The sequence below is a fragment of the Vulpes vulpes genome, chromosome 4 (genome assembly GCF_048418805.1).
Source record: "Vulpes vulpes isolate BD-2025 chromosome 4, VulVul3, whole genome shotgun sequence".
NCBI lineage: Eukaryota > Metazoa > Chordata > Mammalia > Carnivora > Canidae > Vulpes > Vulpes vulpes.
The window spans coordinates 126217836-126238604 of record NC_132783.1 but is presented as its reverse complement, the minus strand read 5'-3'; the positions used below and the strand labels follow the sequence as shown (position 1 = coordinate 126238604).

Genomic DNA, 20769 nt, shown 5'->3' with positions numbered 1-20769 from the left:
TAAAAACTAAAACATTATTTTTAACAAAGCAAGGGTTATTGATTTATCAGTTTCTTCTGGTAAATCTTTTTTTCTTTAAGTCAAATGTAGGAAAAAACTTTGTTTAATGAAGTTACTAAAGCTAATTATTTTCTGATTAAAACAGAATGTGAACTCCTACATCTAAAGAAAATGGTAGTAGTAGTATTCCTATATTTCATAACTTTAAATGAAACAACATTTCTTTAGGATTCCATTTCTTGTCTTTAATTTAATGTGCATTTTCACATTGAAAACCACACAGAACTGGGTGTATACCAGACCCTGGCAAAGAAATAGAGGATATAAATCAATCTGTAAGTAAAACTGAAAAGCTTCAGAGTTTCATAAAGAAGCTATTTTCCAAGCTCTGCTAAGAACTTGAATGGCACTTTTAAACAAACTTTCCTCATTCAAACTTTTCCCCCCATTTTAATTTTAACACTTTATTCATTGATTTCCTTGGCAATATTTGGTCATGAGAGCAGGATACCAAGCCATGATAAGTCATTCCATCTTAAATTAGTAACAAAGTTCCCCTTGCTTCAGAGGTTGACAGAACTCTAACCAGTAGAATCAGATTCTGTTCACCAAATGGTATTTTAAGAGAATCATATTGCCAGCCTTATTGCATTCAGTAACTTAGAGGTCAGTGTCCATATAAATTTGAAAATGTAAAACTTGGTAGACAGTTACCAAGAAAAATTTCAATAATTGTGTCTTGTTTGGGGACACCTGGTGGTATAATTGGTTAAGTGTCAGACTCTTGGTTTGGGCTCAGGTCGTGATCTCAGTCAGGGTCATGAGATCAAACCCTGTATTGGGCTCCACACTCAATGCAGAATCTGCTTCAGGTTCCCTCTCCCTCTGCGCCTTCTGCTCATACTCTCTCTCCTCTCTCAAATCAGCCAATCAACCAATCAACCAATGAATCTTTTAAAAAAAAATTTGTGTCTTGTTTTGCATAATGGATATATACCAGAAATGTTTCATATGAATCAAAGTTAAGTAACATTCAGAATAAGAAAGGGAGAATACTGTTCAAATACAAATGCTAATCAATCCTTCTAAAGCAAATAAAGAATCTCTAGTTATTCTGACTTCATGTAAATTGAGGTTTAGCTTAAAGTGGAGTATATCTCTTATAAATGGTAAAATTCCTGAGGGATAGTTCATGAAAGACTATGATGTTGTGGTGTTTGTATAGTCAGTTAAAAGTGGAAAGCAACTAAATAAATCATTTAACATTATAAAGGCAAAAATAACAGGTTTGTGACTTAATTCAAATTTTTAAAAATTGATTTCAGGGCAGATGGAGACCAGGAGTCTATTGTTTTGTTTTATTTTATCATGTATTGCTAAAAAGTAAATTCGTTACCAGTGCCATGGGATGACAACAAAAGTCACTGTGTTAATATCCTGGTTTCAGAAAAGAACATCATTGATGATTCCATTATAAGTTTCAGTTTCCTTATCTCAACAGTGGAAAGAAGATAGAGGACATACACTGCTGGTTTTTATTAAATTCTTTATTCTAAATCTTACATATTCATTGATGGTTAAGTAATACATCCAAAAATGTACACACAGATTATACTTTATTTAAAGTGTAATAACTATTTATTTAGTATTACTATATATTAAGATGGTAGAGTCATTCATTCATTCTCAAATATGAATTAAGAAAAAACTTTGTATAAGTCATTGTTCTATAAGGCAATACTGTATGTGAACAGGTCACATTCTCTAAAAAAACATGAATTAATGAAGAAGGTATGAAGTCTTGCTGTTTGCAATGATATGGATGGAACTAGTTTATTATGCTAAGCAAAATAAGTCAGAGAAAGACAAATACCATATGATTTCACTCATATGTGAAATTTAAGCAACAAAACAGATGAACATATGGGAGGGGGAAAAGAGAGAGAGGGAGAAACAAATCATAAGAGACTCTTAATGATAGAGAACAAACTGAGGGTTGATGGAGGGAGGTGGGTTGGAATGGGCTAGATGGGTGATGGGAATTAAGGAGGGCACTTGCTATGATGAGCACTGGGTATTGTATGTAACTGATGAACACTGAATTCTATTCTTGAAACCAATATTGCACTGTATGTTAAGTAACTAGAATTTAAATAAAAATTTGAAAAAAAAAGAGAAAGGAGGACACGTAAACTGGTAAAAACAGCATTACAAAACAGCATTAGAAATTTGATAGAGAAAATACAAGGCAATGAGGATATCTAAGCTAGTTATACATAGGGCATATGTCACAGTAAGCTTCCTAAAGAGAGTAACAATTAAATTATAACCTAAAATATAAGTAAGAAGTAGCCCATTGATGAAAATTTGGGGAGCCAAAAGCCATATGATTTTGATGATTCAAAATTATCTAGGTAAAAATAAGTATTTCACATTCAGAAAATTGTAATTTTATTGTAAGTGGAACACGATGGGAAGAGAAGAGAGATGGATATTGGAGATTATATAACAGGCAATGATTCCGTATTGCTAATGCTTTGTGTGGATTTTATTCTGAGAGCATTGGGGAACCATATAAGTTTTTAAGAGGAGCATAGTATAATTAAGTTTGCACCTTAGAAATATTTCTCTAACTGTAGTAGAGAAAATAAGTTTGGAATGGAAAACTGTTAGACCAGAGGCCACAAAAACAGCTACTCAGAGATGATAGCAGACATTCCTGTTAGAAATGTGGGTGACCTGAACTAAGATAGTAAGTAGATAAAAATAGAAGTGGATGGGATGGAGAGTTGGTAAAGAGATTGGATTGATCAGTTTGGATGAAGCATGAGAAGAGAAGGTTAAGAAAAACACAGGAGGAGAACTAGACATGAGGGCAGGCTATTAGACCAGTTGTGAACATGTTGAGCTTGAATTAGCTGCAGACATCCATATGGTGATGCTGGGTTAAAGTTATGTGTATGCATCTGGAATTTAGAAAAGGAGTCTGAGTTGGAGGTATAAATTGTGAGTCATCAACATTTAGTTGGCAAATGAAGTTTGGGTATGGGTGAACTTCCCCAGGGAGAAGTATAGACCAAGAGAAGAGAACCTAGCAAAAAACTGAGACACAGGAAGAGTTAATCCTGGACAAGGAACATGAATTTTTGAACAATATTGAGGATAGCTACAAATAGGAAGAAAACTAGAAGACTGTAGTTTCAGGGAATACAAGGAAAGAGGAGAGGAAAGGTTAACAGAATCAAATGCTGCACACTGGTCGATGAGATAAATATGGGAAATTAAACCAAGAAAGTAATCGGTGAGTTTAGAGCCAGTATTTTTAGAAAAACAAGTGTGAGCATGTTAGCGGGTAGAATCAAAATCCTAGGGGAATGAAAAAAGAAGATACTAGTGAAAAGTAAGTAAGAGGAGGATTGGGGTGCCTGAGTGACTCAGTCGGTTAAGCACCTAACTCTTGATTTCAGTTCAGGTCATGATCTCAGGATCATGGAATCAAGTCCTGTATCCAGTTCCATGCTCAGAGTGGAGTCTGTCTCTTTCCCTCTGCTCCTTCCCCTCCTCTCTCTCTCTCTCTCTCTCTCTCTCTCAAATAAATAAGTAAAATCTTAAAACAGAAAGAGGAGGATGATAGTTCCAAGATATGAGCAAAGTGGCACAACAATTTAATAGAATCATAGAAAGAGCCTCCTGGGATCACTGCTGTATTAGTTTGCTAGGGCTACAAAAGACTACAAATTGTTTGGCTTAAATAACAGAAATTTATTTTCTCACAGTTCTGGAGGCTAGAAGTCCAAGATCAAGGTGTTGGTAGGTTTGGTTTCTTCTAAGGTTTTTTTTTTTCTTAGCTTACAGAGGGCCACTTTCTCACTGGATTCTCACATGGTCATCCCAATGTCTGTGTATAAATTTCTTTTCCAAAAAGGACATCAGTCATAGTGGATTAGGGCCCACCCTGACACCCTCATTTAATCGTAGCTCTTTAAAGGTTCTGTCTCTAAATATAGTCACATTCTAAGGTACTTGGGGAAGCCTTCAACATATGAATTGGATAGGGGGGAGCATAGTCTCCCAAACATTCAGTCCATGACAACTGCCAACCTTAAGGTTTAGAAAGATAATGTGCATGCCCAGGCTTCATCAGCTTAGGAGCAGGCAGAGCTTGCTTATGAAACAATAAGTTCTGATGCAAAGACAACTCCTAAGAAGCCAAGCTTAAAATTAAAATCACACTTATCTCTGGCAGTCTGGAAAACTGTGTGCAGTTCTTTCTCAGGAAATAACAGAGAGGAATCATCAGAGATCTTGGTCCCTGATGAAAACTGGCAAACCGGGTAAACTCCCTGAACTATGACGACTGCCTCCAAGCAGCAACACATTCAGTGGCCTAGAGTAAAAATCTAACTAGCTAAAGGAGCTTGAACACAATCCACAACCTAAGGAATATTTCTGGGTACCCAAGATAAGAGATAAAACAAAGGGAAAGTATATGAATAGGGACAACAGAGGCTGGGCACAGTGGAGAAAATAGACTTCACAGAATGATTTAAGCCAAGTCATGAAATGAATTTTCAGCTGCAAGATGAACGAATTCTGGAGATTGATGAATAGTGTGGTGAGTTTAGTTAATAATACTGTCTTGTGTACTTGGGATTTACTAAGAGAGTAGATCTTTAAGTGTTCTCACCCTATTTGTACACACAATGGTAACTATGAGAGGTGATGGAGGCATCAATTAGCCTGATTGTGGCAATTATTTCACAATATATTTATATAGAAAATCACAGTGTATATCTTAAATATATATGATTTTTATTTATCAATTATACCTGATAAAGCTGGAAAACAAAACAAAACAAAAAACCTGTACACACAGTTTTTCATAGCTATTCATAACAGTTTTACCTGTACTGGCCCAAAAGTGATAATAACCCAAATTCTTACCAACTAATGAAGAGATGAACAGAATATGTTAGATCTTTACAGTGGAATATTATTTGGCAATAAAAAGTAATGAAGTATTGATTCATGCTACAATGTGAATTGATTTTGAAAACACCATGCTAAATGAAAAAAGCCAGTCATAAAAGACCACATATTATGTAATATAATTTATATGAATTATCCAGAATAGTCAAATCTATAGCGGCAGAAAGATTACTGATTACTGGAGGCTGAGAGGAGGAGGGAATGTGGTTACTGCTAATGAGCATAGAGTTTGTTTTAGGAGGAACAAAATGTGCTAAATTTGCATTATGTTGATATTTGTACAATGCTGTGTATATACTAAAATACATTGAATCATACATTTAAATGAATTATATCTCAATGCTATTGTTAAAAACATGAATTATCAAATAGCACAATGTTTCTATATTAGAGTGCATCTCAAGACTTTGACTCCCTTTAAAACTTCCTTATACAAACAAACAAACAAGCAAACAAAGAAAAAACTTCCTTATACATTTGGCCTTCCTTTTAAAGATAAGAATACCTTAGCTTTATTTCAAACATTATACTAAAATGTTCCGTCTAGCACAATAAATGTGTTTCTTATGTTTGAATGCTGCCATTTTCACTCTCTCAATGAGTAAAAATAATTCTGAAAGAGTCAAGTGTTTTTTTAACACCATAACCAGAATGCTGATTATTATTGAATTGATTGTTAAACAAGCTAGTCCAATATAATAAGATTATTGGAACCTATTTATATTGCAATCTATTGCTAATGTATGTTTGGTCTAATAGTGCCCAAAAAATCTCCATACTTGTTGTCCAGTAAGTCACATAATCTTCAGACTGGCTTTAGTATTATGATTCCTTTATGTATTTAGACAAATGGGCACCTTATTTTTCACCATGTTCATATTAGAAGCCTACCATTCTGTGAGCATTTACTTCCTGTATTTCCATGGCTGAAGGCTTAAAAATGAATTTAACCTTGAAAACAGCCATTAGAGTTAAGTGAACCAGTTCAGTTCAACAAACAAGATGTACAAACCATTAAGTGTCCAAAATCAGGGTGATGTTGACCAGATATTTGTCCTGTTTACTACTAAGTTAACCAGCAATGTTCCCTGTTTAAAACCCAGAACAAATAATGTTTTCAACCATAAGATCTACCCTGTCCCTGAGATCTTTTTGCACATATAAAATTTAGCTTTGTTAACTATTAGCAAGAAGCCTTCCCTACCACGGCTCAATTCATCTTAATTAATAAAGTCAGAATCTAAACAACCCAGAAAAATTACATATCAAGAAAAGATTTAGTTTGCTACCAAAACTAATGAATGATTTAAATGTTATAGTCTTTCTGTGTGATATGGATAAAATACAAAAAACAAACAAAAATGACCAGGAACTAGTAATGAGCTTGCTAGTATGTAAAGTCATGCTGCTATTATCTAAATGGATATATACAAGCATAGAAAAGGAATAAAAATTATTCAGAAAATAAAGTGCTGATATTGAGAGAAGAGATGCGAGTAGATGATAAATTAAAAGGGATCTATGTTCCTATCTTTCTCAAATATAATTTGTGAATCTCAGAAAAAGGACAGTGTACTTATTTGATGTTCTTGTCTCACAGATCTTAAAATATCTCTGACAGAAACAGAGTGATTTTTCTGTAAGGGTTTGGACAAATTAATTCAATACATAGACATGGCCATTCCTTGATTAAACTATGAAGGACTTGTAATTTTTGTTTGCTTTCCTCCTTCCTTCTCATTTTTGCCTCTTTTGCAACCCTCCCCTTATTTCAAGAGGAGGCCTGTCCTGAAGACCCCCTGATATGCTCTTACCACAACAGCAGTATAGTTCACCTTCATCAAGATGTATATTTATTCCTTTAGAACCTGATAATATCTCGAAGTTGGAAGTGATTTTTAGGTCCAAGGTGCAAGAATAAACCTAAAAGATCCTACATTTGAAAAGAGTAAATTTGTGCATGGGAAATAGTGAATATCTAATGATTTACACATCAATAATTGAAATGAGTGAGGGCTAAAAATTATCTTGGAGGAAAAAGGTCTGCTTTTACCCCAAGACAGCACTCTAGAAGAGATGTGGACTCCTTGAAGTAGGCTTTGAGCTTCTCTTTCTGTTTAGCCCCTTTATGTCAAAATAAGGACTATGTTTTAGAAATAGTCCTTTGGGTTTTCATACTTTTTTCCATGGACAGACCTAGAATTTGAGTTTGTTACTTCGCGATCATTTTGGATGCTGAGAAATAGAGAGACCAAAAAGGTGGAGCTCCAAGAAGTCAACTTTGTGTTCAGGAACTTGGATCCATCTTAAGAATGTATTTAATATATCCACAACCCTAATAGGATTTAATGTGAACAAAAAGTTGATAGATGTTCTTGCCATAAAACTTGAATCTAAATTTAATCAAGATTCTAAATCAGGGACGCCTGGGTGGCTCAGTGGTTGAGCATCTGCCTTTGGCTCAGGGCATGATCCCGGAGTCCGGGGATCGAGTTCCACATCAGGCTTCCTGCCTGGAGCCTGCTTCTCCCTCTGCCTATGTCTCTGCCTCTCTCTCTGTCTCTGTGTCTCTCATGAATAAATAAGTAAAATCTTAAAAAAAGATTCTAAATCATATTAAAAGAAACTTTAACGATACTATTAGTCAAATTTAGAATGTAGAAATTCTGTGACAAAAGAAGACTCCAATTATTAAACAAATATATGGCATAAAAAAGGGAAAGGTGAGATATTAGAGATTTAAAAAGACTTAAAGACATATTTTATCCAAATGCAACATAGACTCCTCATTTGGATCCTAATTTGAGTAAACCAATAAACCTCTGAGACAATAGAGGAAAATTGCAGAGACTGAACACTATAAAATATTAAGGACTTATTGTTGATCTTTTCAAGGTTCTGATAATTATATTTTCACTTTGTTTAAAAAGATTTCCAGTTAAATATTCTTATTAAAGTATTTTTGTTTAAATAATATGATGTTTAGTTTTTTATTTAAAATTCTTGAGTAAAAACCTCCAAGGGAATAAAGAAATAAGAAAAGTAGAATAGTGACAATCTCTGAAGTCAGGTTATGGTACATGGGTGCTCATTATGCTATTGTGTTGACTTGGTGTATGGCTGAAAGCTGCCAAAATAAATAATAATCAAAGTACCTCTGTGCAAGAAAGGGATGCAAAGATTATATAGTCTTCATTCACAGAAAAAAATATATATATTAGTTTTGTTTCTCCATTTCTTTGGTTTTAGAGATCTGCAAAACACAACCACTGTAGAATTCAAATATTTTTTTAAACTTTGCTTCTTTTTCTTGTTATTTGAGTTATTTTAAACTATAAATTTGAAAGCATTTCCGTCACAGTTGTTTCTAAATTTATTATTTGTACTACTTGTAGTAATATTTACTATTTCAATTTAGTTTGTGAATAAGAATAATGTGGTATTATGTAAAAAATAGTAGCTCTTTTATTTAAACTAACAATTGAATTTAAAATTCAATTCTAAATTTCTAAAAATAGAAAGGGGTGACAACATTGCATTTTATCTAAGCTCTGTGCTCCTACCTTTTTGTGTTCTAAGATGTGCCTACCTTCAAAGACCACTCTGCTCTCACGTAAGACTTATTTCCACCATTTCTCGGTGACTCAGGTAGGACCCATTTCCATCCTCCTTCATACCTACCTCTGTAAAACTACAGGCCCTCCCTCTACCTTTCCTTAGATGTTTCCTACTAACGACCATTATTCCTATTGCAGTAATCTGAATAAACTCATTTCCGTAATTGTCCTTCTTTCACAGGGTCTCCACTTGTTTGATCTCTGCTACCCTGGACTCTAGATATTTGCACATCAGTTCTGGTTATTATCAGACATAAGAAAGGATGGAAAGCAAACCCTCTTTGTGACTCCATCGACAGTAATAACATAAAAAGTGTCCAGGTCCTTCCCCTTTTCCCCCAGATCCTCACAACTGCTGGTACTTTGTAATAGATTATATTTGTTTAAGCAAACTGAGTCAACAGTGTGAAACATTTTTACTCAGAGAGTAAGGGTTGTTTTCTCTGATATAAAGCAAATTTATTGGAATATGGTGCAAATTTTGAAGACCTTTTCTTTTCTGGTATCTGAGCTTTCGTGTCAAAGTCGTTCTTGTTTTGTTGGGCAAAAGTTGACCCACAAGCAGGGTTCTAAAACTGTGCTAAACCCTTTCAGCTGACTAATGGAATTTTTACAAACTTCCTAAAGAAGCAAGATTTAGAAATACCTCATGCTGTCCATATTTACCTGACCACTTTTCCTATGTCAGTTAATTCTGTTTTTCCTCTCTTCAAGAGCCTCTCAAAGCCCAAAATTTCATTTGTTGAGTGCTTTGAGAGGTTTCTTTTGATATGGTAGGATTAACTTTACTGGGATTATTTCCAATTCTAATTGCTTTCCTATGTTATTGGAATGATATGAACTCATATGAATATGTTTCATTTTAAAGTAATAATCAGCTATATACATAAGATTTTGCTTGTATGTACCATGCACATATTTAAATCTTTCATTTCCATGAGATGAAATGCTATGCATTTGTCCTAGATATTTATTACTAAATTTTGTTCCTTTGCATTGCTACACAGATTAACTTCAGACATCAAAAGGCAACTTTTTTTGGACAAATCTTTTAGATTTGTAACAATGTATAATATATAAGGGCAAGGGCAGCCCAGGTGGCTCAGCGGTTTAGTGCAGCCTTCAGCCTAGGGCGTGATTCTGGAGACCCAGGATCGAGTCTCATGTCAGGCTCCCTGCATGGAGCCTGCTTCTCCCTCTGTGTCTCTCATGAATAAATAAATATATAAGGCCAAGGCATTTTGATTTCAGAGTTGTCATGACGGATGAAATCTACTACTATCCCCTATTATCAACTTTTCAAACTCCAAGAAAATGTATAGAGCATAATTAGGGATTACTTTCTAAATTATGAGATTTTTAAAAAGTTATGAGATTTTAATTAAGTATGACTAAAACACTTTTTTCTCATCAACCTAAATATAGAACTGATTAGCATCCTCTCACCTTAAGCCCTCACTGTTTTAGCTGAGGCTAAACTGATCTAATTCCTACCTTCCTTCCTTCCTTCCTTCCTTCCTTCCTTCCTTCCTTCCTTCCTTCTTTCCTTCCTTCCTTCCTTCCTTCCTTCCTTCCTTCCTTTCTTCCTTCCTCCCTCCCTCCGTCCCTCCCTTCCTTCCTTCCTTCCTTCCTTCTTTCTTTTTTTTAAATATCAGTGACTTCTAGATTGTGCTCAGGGAATTTCTTAAACAGTACTGTTTTGAACTTGACATTCTCCTTTGTGGGGAGATCCTACTTGAAGACTTAGACCTTAAGAAAGAACCTATGTATTTGACAACCACAGCCAATTTACCTCAGTCTGACCAGAACTGTGGCCAATTTTGTTCCAGTTTGGACTTTATTCATATGTTTTTTTTCTGCCCCTGGAATTGTCAGTCCTTGCTGGTGAGCCACTCTATCTGATAATTCATGAAAACTACCAGTTTTGCTCACCAGTCAATATCACACTTTGTATGTCTAGCCCAGATTTGCCACCACCGTCATTTCTTTCTTGGTCTTACTTGAGCCCAGTGGTGCCCTCACTGGCAGCCTTGTCCCTCACTCCAGGACTCTTGTCATGTGACAGAGTTTACCGGATGTATCTTCCTTTTTTTTTTTTTTCGGATGTATCTTCCATCTGGACTTTTCTCTGCTTCTTTCTGGTTCCCTACTGTGGCTCTATACCCTGTAGTTCCACACTTCTGGGTCTTGTGCCTTATTTCTGGATCTTTAAAAGGCATTCACCATGTGAACAATTCTATCCTTCACATATTTATGTTTCATTAGTTTTTACATTTATCATCTCTAACTAAGATGCCAGCTTCACCAGTTAGGAACTCTGACAGGTTCCTGAGTCATATTCATAATTCACTAATGCCCCTATGGTAGTATTTCTTAGAAAAGTGACAGAAGAAAGTCTCATTTGCCATCATGTATAAATTAATGTCCAGCAAGTCTCATACGTGAGTTTCATACTAGAGTTCTCAACAACTGTGTGTTCTTGTTTACAACATGTTAAAGGATAATAGCAGCTAACACTTGAGAATTTGCTAAGTATTAGGGCACTCCCTGCTTTGCTGTATTTGACCTTTAACAGCCCTGTGATCTGGACATTATTATCTTTATTTGACACATGAGGAAACTAGGAATCAGTTAAGCAACTTCCCCATGGTAACTCAGAAGGGATGAAACTCAAATTTGGAATCTGGCTAATCTTAAGTCCACATACCTTAATGCCATACTGCTTTAAAAGAAGATAACAAGGATGAAAATATCATCTTGTTCATGTATGAATCTGCAGTCAGTATCTAGCATGACGACCAGCTTAGGAAGTTACCAAATGGCTAAAAATTAATTGTGGTGCAATTAGACGAGCTTATAAAGCCTTCTAATTACTGTGGGTGGCTCATCCTTGCAATAATCATTGAAACTACAGTCTCTCATTCTAATCACTACCTTAAAATATGCTCTGGTCTTTAGATTGTAAGTATGTGACCTACTGTACCTATGGTAGAATTGATGCAATGCATCTCTGTTACCTGGATTAGATACTAGGGCATGCACTACCCATATTCCACTACATACCACGTACCTAACAAATTCTATCTCTTCAAAATGTGTTGGTTGTTTCCTCCAGCATCAGTGTATCGGAGGATTACTCTAGGCTTGTTCAGTGTGAGTTTTATTTCTCTACATCAGACAGGTCTACTGTCCAGTTGGATCCTTGCAAATTTACAATCCTCTATATCTTAGGCTCTGCCTATGTGATGTCAACAACTCTGTGACTTCCCACTGTCACCCACAGCTTCAGACAAAATGCTACTCCTATAGACTCTCTCACACCACTTGATTAGCCTTTAACATCTAGCTCTGACTGAGACTGCCATCTCTTTTGGATCATCTGAGATTTGTACTGCCATTCCTACACCACTGACCTGGTGCCCCAATAATCTAACAACTCTCTCCCTGGGTTTTTATGCCCTGTGCCTTCTGTTTATTCTATACTCTTCGGGCTTATACCCATTCTGAGAGCATTTAATTCTTTCATTGATGAGATAAGGCAAAAATATCCAAGTAAATGAAATGTGTCAATTCTATGGATAGATTGTGTATGGAACAAATACCAGTTCAGTTATAGCCTAAGTGACTAGCACAGAGCTTGACTCATACTAATTTAAAAATTTTTGAAGAGTAAATGAATGAATGCAGAATTCCTATCTAATAATAAGCCTATTTATTCATCTTATATGGAGAGCAATGGATCACAGTCCCATGCAATCAGAAGTGGCCCACTTTGGTGTTATTTCTATGTGTTATGCAGGCAAAATTTTTCTGAGTATTTTAAATATGTTCCCTCTCTTATACCTGTTGATATCTGAAAAGTTCTTGACCTTAAAATCAGAGCTGCCTGTAAATCCATGATATCACATTATTTCCTGGGAGCAGATATTTCTCTGCTGTGGAAGACAAAACATAAGAGGCCGAGGGGCCTGCGGAGAAAGGGTAAGGTAACTAATGCATAGATGAATAGATAGGAGAAATCAAAATAGATTTTGCTTATTTCTCAATTCTGCCATTGATTGGGATAGACAAAATTTTCCCTTCTGTCCTTGCAACATTTTGGAGAATCTTTGACAGAATGACAAATGCCAAGAACTTTTAATGTACAGCTAGGAGATGGGGATATAAGGCATGGGCTGACAGAGGAATGAAACCATAGGGTCCAGTAAACTTCTCTCATTTAAGTCATTTGGTTCTTAATGAAGGTCAGTTTCCAAAGCAGCGTATATCTAATTTAGTTATGCACAAACACTCTTTCTGAAGAATATTATCATGTTAATCAGTTTTCCTTTTCATCTGTATTATACTAGGCCTTTCTTTTTATCATTTATTTTCCTTTTAAAACAATTATTTATGATTCAAAAGTTTTATTATGGCTCATGATAGCCTTTGCATGGAATTTAGTATATTTATTATTTATTACCATTGCTATGCAGGTCAAATTATTAATTTTAGAATCATCATGTAGCTTTAGAATATTTTGTAACTTGTTTATACTAAGGAAATTTTATTTGATGTGTTCTTTATGAAATCAGTAGATAATAAGGCCTGATCCATTTTGAATTTTTATATCTGTTAGCATTTCTACAGAGTCTATTCATTGTTTTACATAAAATGAATGGAGGAATATTTAAAGTGTAACATATTCTTGATTAATTTTGAATTTATTATGAATATCTGAAGTTCTGGGCAAGAGAAAAAAATATCTTTGATATATAGACTTTATTTGACAGATCAGTGAAGCTCCCACAATCCCAAATAAGATCAAGAAAAAGGACATACACCTAGACATATATCTAGCAAATTATTATATTTCTCAATTTTAAAAAGAAAATATCACAAGCTTTTATTTAAAAATATTATAAACATGAAAAGTCAAAATAGCTGAAAGCTAGTTTAAATAGTGAAATAGGGGATCCCTGGGTGGCTCAGCGGTTTAGTGCCTGCCTTTGGCCCAGGGCACGATCCTGGAGTCCCGGGATTGAGTCCCATGTCAGGCTCCCAGCATGGAGCCTGCTTCTCCCTCCTCTTGTGTCTCTGCCTCTCTCTTTCTCTCTCTATGTCTATCATAAATAAATAAATAAATAAATAAATAAATAAATAAATAATAATAAAAAATAAATAGTGAAATAACATATGTATAACAAAGAGGAAGTGATTGGGATGTGCAATCCTGAAGTCACCCAAAATTTCAGTTCCCTGTCATGATAAAAGAAAGATATTGTTGGATGAGCAAAGAATTAGGGGGAGCATTAGCCCCTGACCCTTTCATACGAAATAATCACAGCAGGTTTCTGAATGAACAACTGATGAAGCACAACCAAGGTCTCTAGCAAGAGCAAAGCATATATGTAGTTAACCCTAAAAAGACAATGTTAAGACGATGGAGTTTGCAGTATAAATGCTTAATAAGTATTCCTGAAGTAAGAGTGAAACTGAGATGGTGCATTTGGGGAAATGTAATGACTATCCCTTGGGTTAGGATGAATGACAGGGTGACAGTGAGTGGTAGCCAATCTACCTTCTTAAGAAGAATTTTACTTATGTGAAGAAAGAGTTAAAGCACTCTCCAAATTTCACACATTAATAGGACTTGTAACTCTGAAATATAAAAAAGAGATTTATACGTCTAAGGATTGAATACATTAGCTTGAAATTCATTTTCTCCTGCTGTTGACTTGGAACCATTTCTAAGAGAAATAGATGTCAGAAGCTTATGAAGTGTGAATAGGACAGTCATTTAAAAACTAATCACTTTCCTTTCAGGTTCTGAAGCTGATAATAGATTTTAGAATTGGGGGGCTTGGTGTGGTGGAGAGAATGCCATGCTCTTCAGGTAGATGTGGCTCAAAAATGTGGCCCTTGGGACACAGTCCTTGCAAAAAAAGACACCTATTTCACAATCTGGAAAAGATGTTCTAAATAGGGAGGCCAAAGGTATGAAAAAGAGCCTCTGAGAACAGAAAAAAATAAATGATCTGTTCCACTGCTATATCTAATGTTCTCGGGAACTTGAAACTTGAATTTTGTCTAAATATAAAACACATGGCAGAGCAGGCCTTCTTAGTTTTCTTTCTCTGGCATTTTGTCAGGTTTTGCTGGAAAAGAGCATCTCCCATTACATAATAGAATTTCCCCTAATGGAGCCTGGTGCAAAGATGAAACCATGCTTTAAGTATACTGCAGAAGAATAGGAACCGTTTTTTTTTAAACTCAGAAAAACTAATACATTGTTCCAATTAAGTTTATTGAATAACAAATAGAGTATCAAGGCTTGAAGGAAATTTTAGTATTTTTTTATTCAACTTCGTCATTTCACAAATGAGGAAGCATATTAAGGATAGTGAAGTAACTGGATCAAAATCTGAAAAACTGGTATTCTGTGGTAATCAAGGGCATCAGATATGTAAAAAAATAATATAAAACATAATAAGATACATTATACAATTGAAAATAAATCAATGTTAGTTATTAGCACTATACTTTTCTTTTGTAGGGGAAATATCTCCTTACCTATGGTGGCAATCATCAAAATGTCCTTACTTATCAATTAAAATATTTTGGCACATGCATACATGGAAATTGCATGTTCAATGTGTGTTCAATCTCTTGAAAAGTAGATAAAGATAGTGAGCTGGAAAATGGGAAAAATACCCAGATCACCAGTTTGTAAGTTCCAAGGATCACTAAGTCATCATTTAACCCCTACCTTTGGGATGAGTGATACTGAAAACACTATTAGAGAATGACACTCTTGTTATATTTCCACAACTGAAGCAAATATCATAACCCCTCTCAATCAGGAAATCCTCCATATACTCACCACGTATCTAAAGCCATTTCTTCTCTAAAGATAATCGTATAATTTCTACACAAAAGCAAAATAATATAATGAATAATGGTTTATGAAATGTTCTTTCATGTAATTGTTCTTTTTGATCCCCATAAAAGGCCAGAACATTATTCCTTCATTTTACATGTGGAATTGTAAGGCTGATAGATTAAATGACTTGCTTTACAGTTGATAAGGGCTGATGTCATTAGCCACGGAGACAAGGAGAGGTGGCTTAACTAATGCTTCCCCATGGGAAAGAAGAGGGAGCCTTCAATTCCAGTTAAGGACTGATATTTGGCAACATTGGCTACTAAGTCTTCTACGAATGATTTTTTTAAAGGGGGCATGAGGGATCCCTGGGTGGTGCAGCGGTTTGGCGCCTGCCTTTGGCCCAGGGTGCGATCCTGGAGACCGGGGATCGAATCCCACATCGGGCTCCCGGTGCATGGAGCCTGCTTCTCCCTCTGCCTGTGTCTCTGCCTCTCTCTCTCTCTCTGTGACTATCATAAGTAAATAAAAATTAAAAAAAAGAAAAGAAAAAAAAAGATTCTCTTAAAAAAAATAAAGGGGGCATGAATTTTTGTATTTAAATAGGGAGCCCATTCTATAACTGATATTCTCCTAGGTATTTTGCATGTTATTGCATTCATTTCCACAATGAACCTTCCCTGTGATTAAAGCAAACTGATATAATTTCAACAATAGTTCTTGGCTTAAAGAGCCATGAACTGAACAACTTGTTTTTATAGAGGTTTGAATTAAGTAGAAAATTACTTGCTTTTACACACACATACACACACTCATATATATAAAGGGGTGTGTGTGTATATACATATATATATGTATGTACATATATATAAAGGTACATAATGACATGGTTGTTAACACAGGTTCTGAGTCAGGTAGATGAGATTCATATCCCCCAGCTCAGCTATTTACTAGTTTTTGGGTCTACCCAGCTGTATGACCTTGGAAAATCTCTTGAGTCCCTGTTTCTTAATCTACAAAATAGGAGTAAATAGAATACTTGAAAGACTGTAGTAAGAATTAAATGAGATGTTTATAAAGTGCTTAGCATATTTTTTAGCACATAGTAGTTTCAATAAATATTAGCAATGACAGCACATATGTGCTATATGGTTCCAAAAATAGATTTGAGGCAACTATAAATATTCATTAAATAGTAGTTATTCACACAGACTAATAAGTATGTGAAGAAATTGAGGGGACAGGAAATTAGAGGATAAAGAATAAGATGATGTTGATAATAAGATTAGTGCATAATATTTGCGACAAAATGTCCTGTGCATTTCTTTGTGGAAGCCAAAAATACTGCTTCAAGCTTCCTAGCAATTAATACACAGAGGAAAACAAAGTTAAATTAAATTTTGTCATGCCCTTAAATAAAAATAAAACAATGCTTCAGGGCAAGACTATGTTTCTTTTGACCAATTCAGTAGCTTTCTTCATTTTGTGGGCATTGTGACATTGTAAACAATGTCTTCAACATCTTCCCAATAAATACAAAAGTAAACTTTAAATTTCTTATATGTTGATGTAGGCAAAGCCCTAAAACCAAACTATAATTCAGTGAAGCAATTTCATGAGTAAGAGGGAAAATATGATGGCTTGATGTAACTCCAGTCTCAGCCCCAAATTTAGGGTACCAAGAGATATAAATGAACTCAACTCAGCAAATCTTTTACAGATAATATTTATTAAAACGAACTTTTTGAGAGTATATTGCCCAGAACAAAATTAAAGTTACACTTTCTGAGAACTATCTGGGAATTTGATTTTTTGGGGCCCAATTATGAAAGATTCATAAACTTCAATTATTATTTTTTTCAAGAGAATATTAAATCGTTTATTGATTACACATGATAATGGACGATACACAAGGTTTAATCACATCTATAATTTTATCTGATACAATAATTCAATTTAGATATATTGCACAGGATGTGCCAACAATCATAATAACCAAATAAACTCCAGGACTTTGCTCAGGTGACCCTTTTAACGGCGAACTCCTGGTCACAACACATTAACTGTCAGTTCAACCACACCAAGGTTTGTGGAGACAACGGCTTTTATGTCCAAGCAGGTTGCAAATAAATTTCGAATGGAACCTGGCATCACCCTGAAGGAATTTTAACTTCACACTGTTGGGGTAGCTTACCAAGATGGCTTCAGAGTAGACTAACTTTACACAGCACATTTTAAAAAATACACATTTATTCAGCGTCATGATCAGACTATTACATTTAGCAATCAACAGCATGGGTGCAAAAAAAAAAAATCTACATTAAAACCCTTTGTTGGAATGCTTTACACTTTCCACAGAACAGAAACTAAAGTAACCTGTTGTACAATTAGTGACAAATACAGTCTTCAAGTGTTTGGCCCATACATATGAGTATTGTGTAAAATATGTCTTCTTTGCAGCAACTAGGCCCTGCCACCACTGTGCTTGGCTGAGTTCACAAATCTCTTGTAACCTGTAGCTTCCCTGTCATTTCTCTGGTTCTCCTCTCCTGCTAAGCTTTGTTTCCTGGCAGTAACTAAAACCTTCTAAAAAAACAAAACAAAACAAAACAAAACAAAAGAAAACAAAACCTTCTGCCACTGCCATAGCTGCTGTTGCTGGAACTGCCATAGCCACCTTGGTTTTGTCATTTGGCAAAGTATTGGCCTCCACCACCATAGGGGCCAGAGCTTCTGCCTCCAAAATTTCCTCCTTTCATGGGTCCAAAATTTGAGGATTGATTGTTGTAATTGCCAAAATCATTATAGCTTCCACCACCTCCAAAGTTGCTTCCATCATTACCAAATCCGTTATAGCCATCCCCACTGCCACCGTATCCACCACCACCTCTACTGCCACCAAAGCCACCTCGACCACTGAAGTTCCCTCCACACCCAAAGTTGTCATTCCCACCAACACCACCTCCACGACCACCACCAAAGTTTCTAGAACCACTTCGGCCTCTTTGGCTGGACGAAGCACTAGCCATCTCTTGCTTGGATAGGGTTTTCCTTACCACACGGTTGTGGCCATTCACAGTGTGGTATTTTTGAATGACAATCTTGTCTACAGAGTCATGGTCACCAAATGTCACAAAAGCAAAACCTCTCTTTTTGCCACTGCCTGGGTCAGTCATGATCTCAATCACTTCAATTTTCCCATACTGTTCAAAATAATCTCTTAGATGATGTTCTTCAGTGTCTTCTTTAATGCCACCAACAAAGATCTTTTTCACTGTTAAATGGGCACCAGGTCTTTGAGAATCTTCTCATGAGACAGCCGTCTTTGGTTCCACAACTCTTCATCCGCCTTGTGTGTCCTTGCATTCATGGCTGCATCCACCTCCTCCACGGTGGCATACTGACCAACCCAAAGCCTCTGGAGCACTTGGTGTTTGGATCTCTCATTACCACACAAGTCCGTAAGTGTCCCCCATTGCTCAAAATGGCTCCTCAGACTCTCATCAGTTGTTCCAAAGCTCAAACCTTTGATGAAGAGCTTCTGCAGCTGCTCAGGCTCTTTGGGAGACTCTGACTTAAACCTGATGGCTGTGGGAGGGGAGACTTTACCGATGCTTACCCAGCGGCATCCAGGGGCAGAAAGGAGTAATCTAACAAACGTATCTTAAATTTCAGTTATTAAATGAACTGGAAGTTGCATTGATATTTCCTTATTAGATGTCTCATCACATGACAGGCCACCATAAATTAAACCACCTAATTAGAGAGATAACATTTTTTTTCACTTAGACTTTCCAAAATCATAGAAGTCTTTATTTAAACAACAACTATGATAAAAGAGTAAGCTTCATGATGGAAAGAACTCTATCTTCTTTAGGGCTTGATCCCCAAAACTATAACACTCCCTGACACGTTATAAAAAATAATTTTATTTTTAAATAACAAGGAAATCAATAGGTGATCTGAAGTGTACTCCAAAGAGGAGGCAAATATGTAAGTATCAGGAAGGACCTGAGAAGAATTTACAAATAGATGCAAAACTGAAGACACTAGCTAATATCCACAGGAAGATAATGGATTACATTTCATGAGGCACAATCTGCATTCCTATGAACCAGAATCCTTTGCATTACTCTCAGATTTCTACAACTTAGTTGTAAAATAGCTCAAAGATTGAGCATTAGGTTGAGATCACAATGAAGTAAATGCTAGACAGGAAAGTCAATAATCCTCTTGGTCTTTTTCACAATTTTCCCTGTAGTAGTCACTCCGAAGTATTTTTTATGAGCTAATCATGCATACTGATTAACCAATACATTTAAATTGGATATATCATATAGAGAAATATTTAAATAAATACAAATGTATAATTTTTACCTTTCCTCACTACTCTTATCACTGTGAATACAAATTTTCTTCTCAATTTGCCTTCAATTAGATAAGCTCAAGTCCTTTTGCTTACTTGTGTCAAAATCTTCTGTGCCTGTATTGCTCTGTGTTTGGACCTTTAGGGTCATTTCTTTTTTTCTGCTACAGGTGCTCTCCTCAGAGGAGTATATTATGTCTTCTTTGCTTTAACTGCTGGCAGTTTTTAGCTCTTTGGCTATCTATTCAATTTCTGATTACCTTTTTTTTCAAGGGAAAAAATAAGTCAGAAGTACAGGTTGCCCAGGGACTTACAATTGGGCAGCTATATGTATATGTTTTGATTTGATTTGATTGATTTTTGGTCCGACTGAGCCCTCAAACCTGTGGAGTCTGATGTTTCCTCAGGCAGTAAATGTCAGAATTTATTCTCCATTGGTATTTGGAGAATTGGAGAATCGGTTGTTGGTGCTGGCAACACTCTAGTTAAGTGATGAGCAGAGAGGGCTGTGGAGAAGCCTTAAGAGTTAGAAGAAATCCAAGAGATCATTATGTGGTGGAAACCAAGACAGAATTTTCTAAGGAAATAAATGGTCACTAGCATCAGTGCTGCAAAAAAGTCAAGTAAGGAAAGGCCTGAAAAGAATGAATTGTCTTTAGTACTAACTTTTGAAAATAATTCCAGGGAGGAGTCAGGATAAGAATGGGGTAGGGGTGGAGAAGTACATAAAAAGGGGCTTGAGGAAAACCAGATGCAGTGAATTTAAAAATTACCTTGAAATGAGGAAGTGAAAAGTGCATAGTGGATATAAATTTTTTGACTCTTTGTGTGCCAAGCAGCAATTCCAAGCTGTTTATACTGTGTCATCCTAGGAAAGCTCAGTATTTTACTCTTGCTTTGTATGTAATGGTAACAAAATTACACGGATATCCAAA

General features: G+C 35.7%; 2 protein-coding genes across 3 annotated transcripts in view; one reads left to right on the top strand and one right to left on the bottom strand.

Annotated features, from left to right (window-relative positions):
• The window catches only part of FBXO4 (F-box protein 4), a 277900-nt gene that overhangs the window by 114473 nt on the left and 142658 nt on the right, over positions 1–20769 (top strand). The gene's annotated exons all lie outside the window — the stretch shown is intronic.
• LOC140598683 (heterogeneous nuclear ribonucleoprotein A1-like) overlaps positions 17181–20769 on the bottom strand; it is a 30133-nt gene continuing 26544 nt past the window's right edge. Inside the window, exon 3 of the mRNA XM_072756990.1 lies at positions 17181–19224. Coding sequence (XP_072613091.1) covers positions 18156–18644 — 489 coding nt within the window. The 5' untranslated portion in view covers positions 18645–19224 and the 3' untranslated portion in view covers positions 17181–18155. The remainder of the gene's footprint in view (positions 19225–20769) is intronic.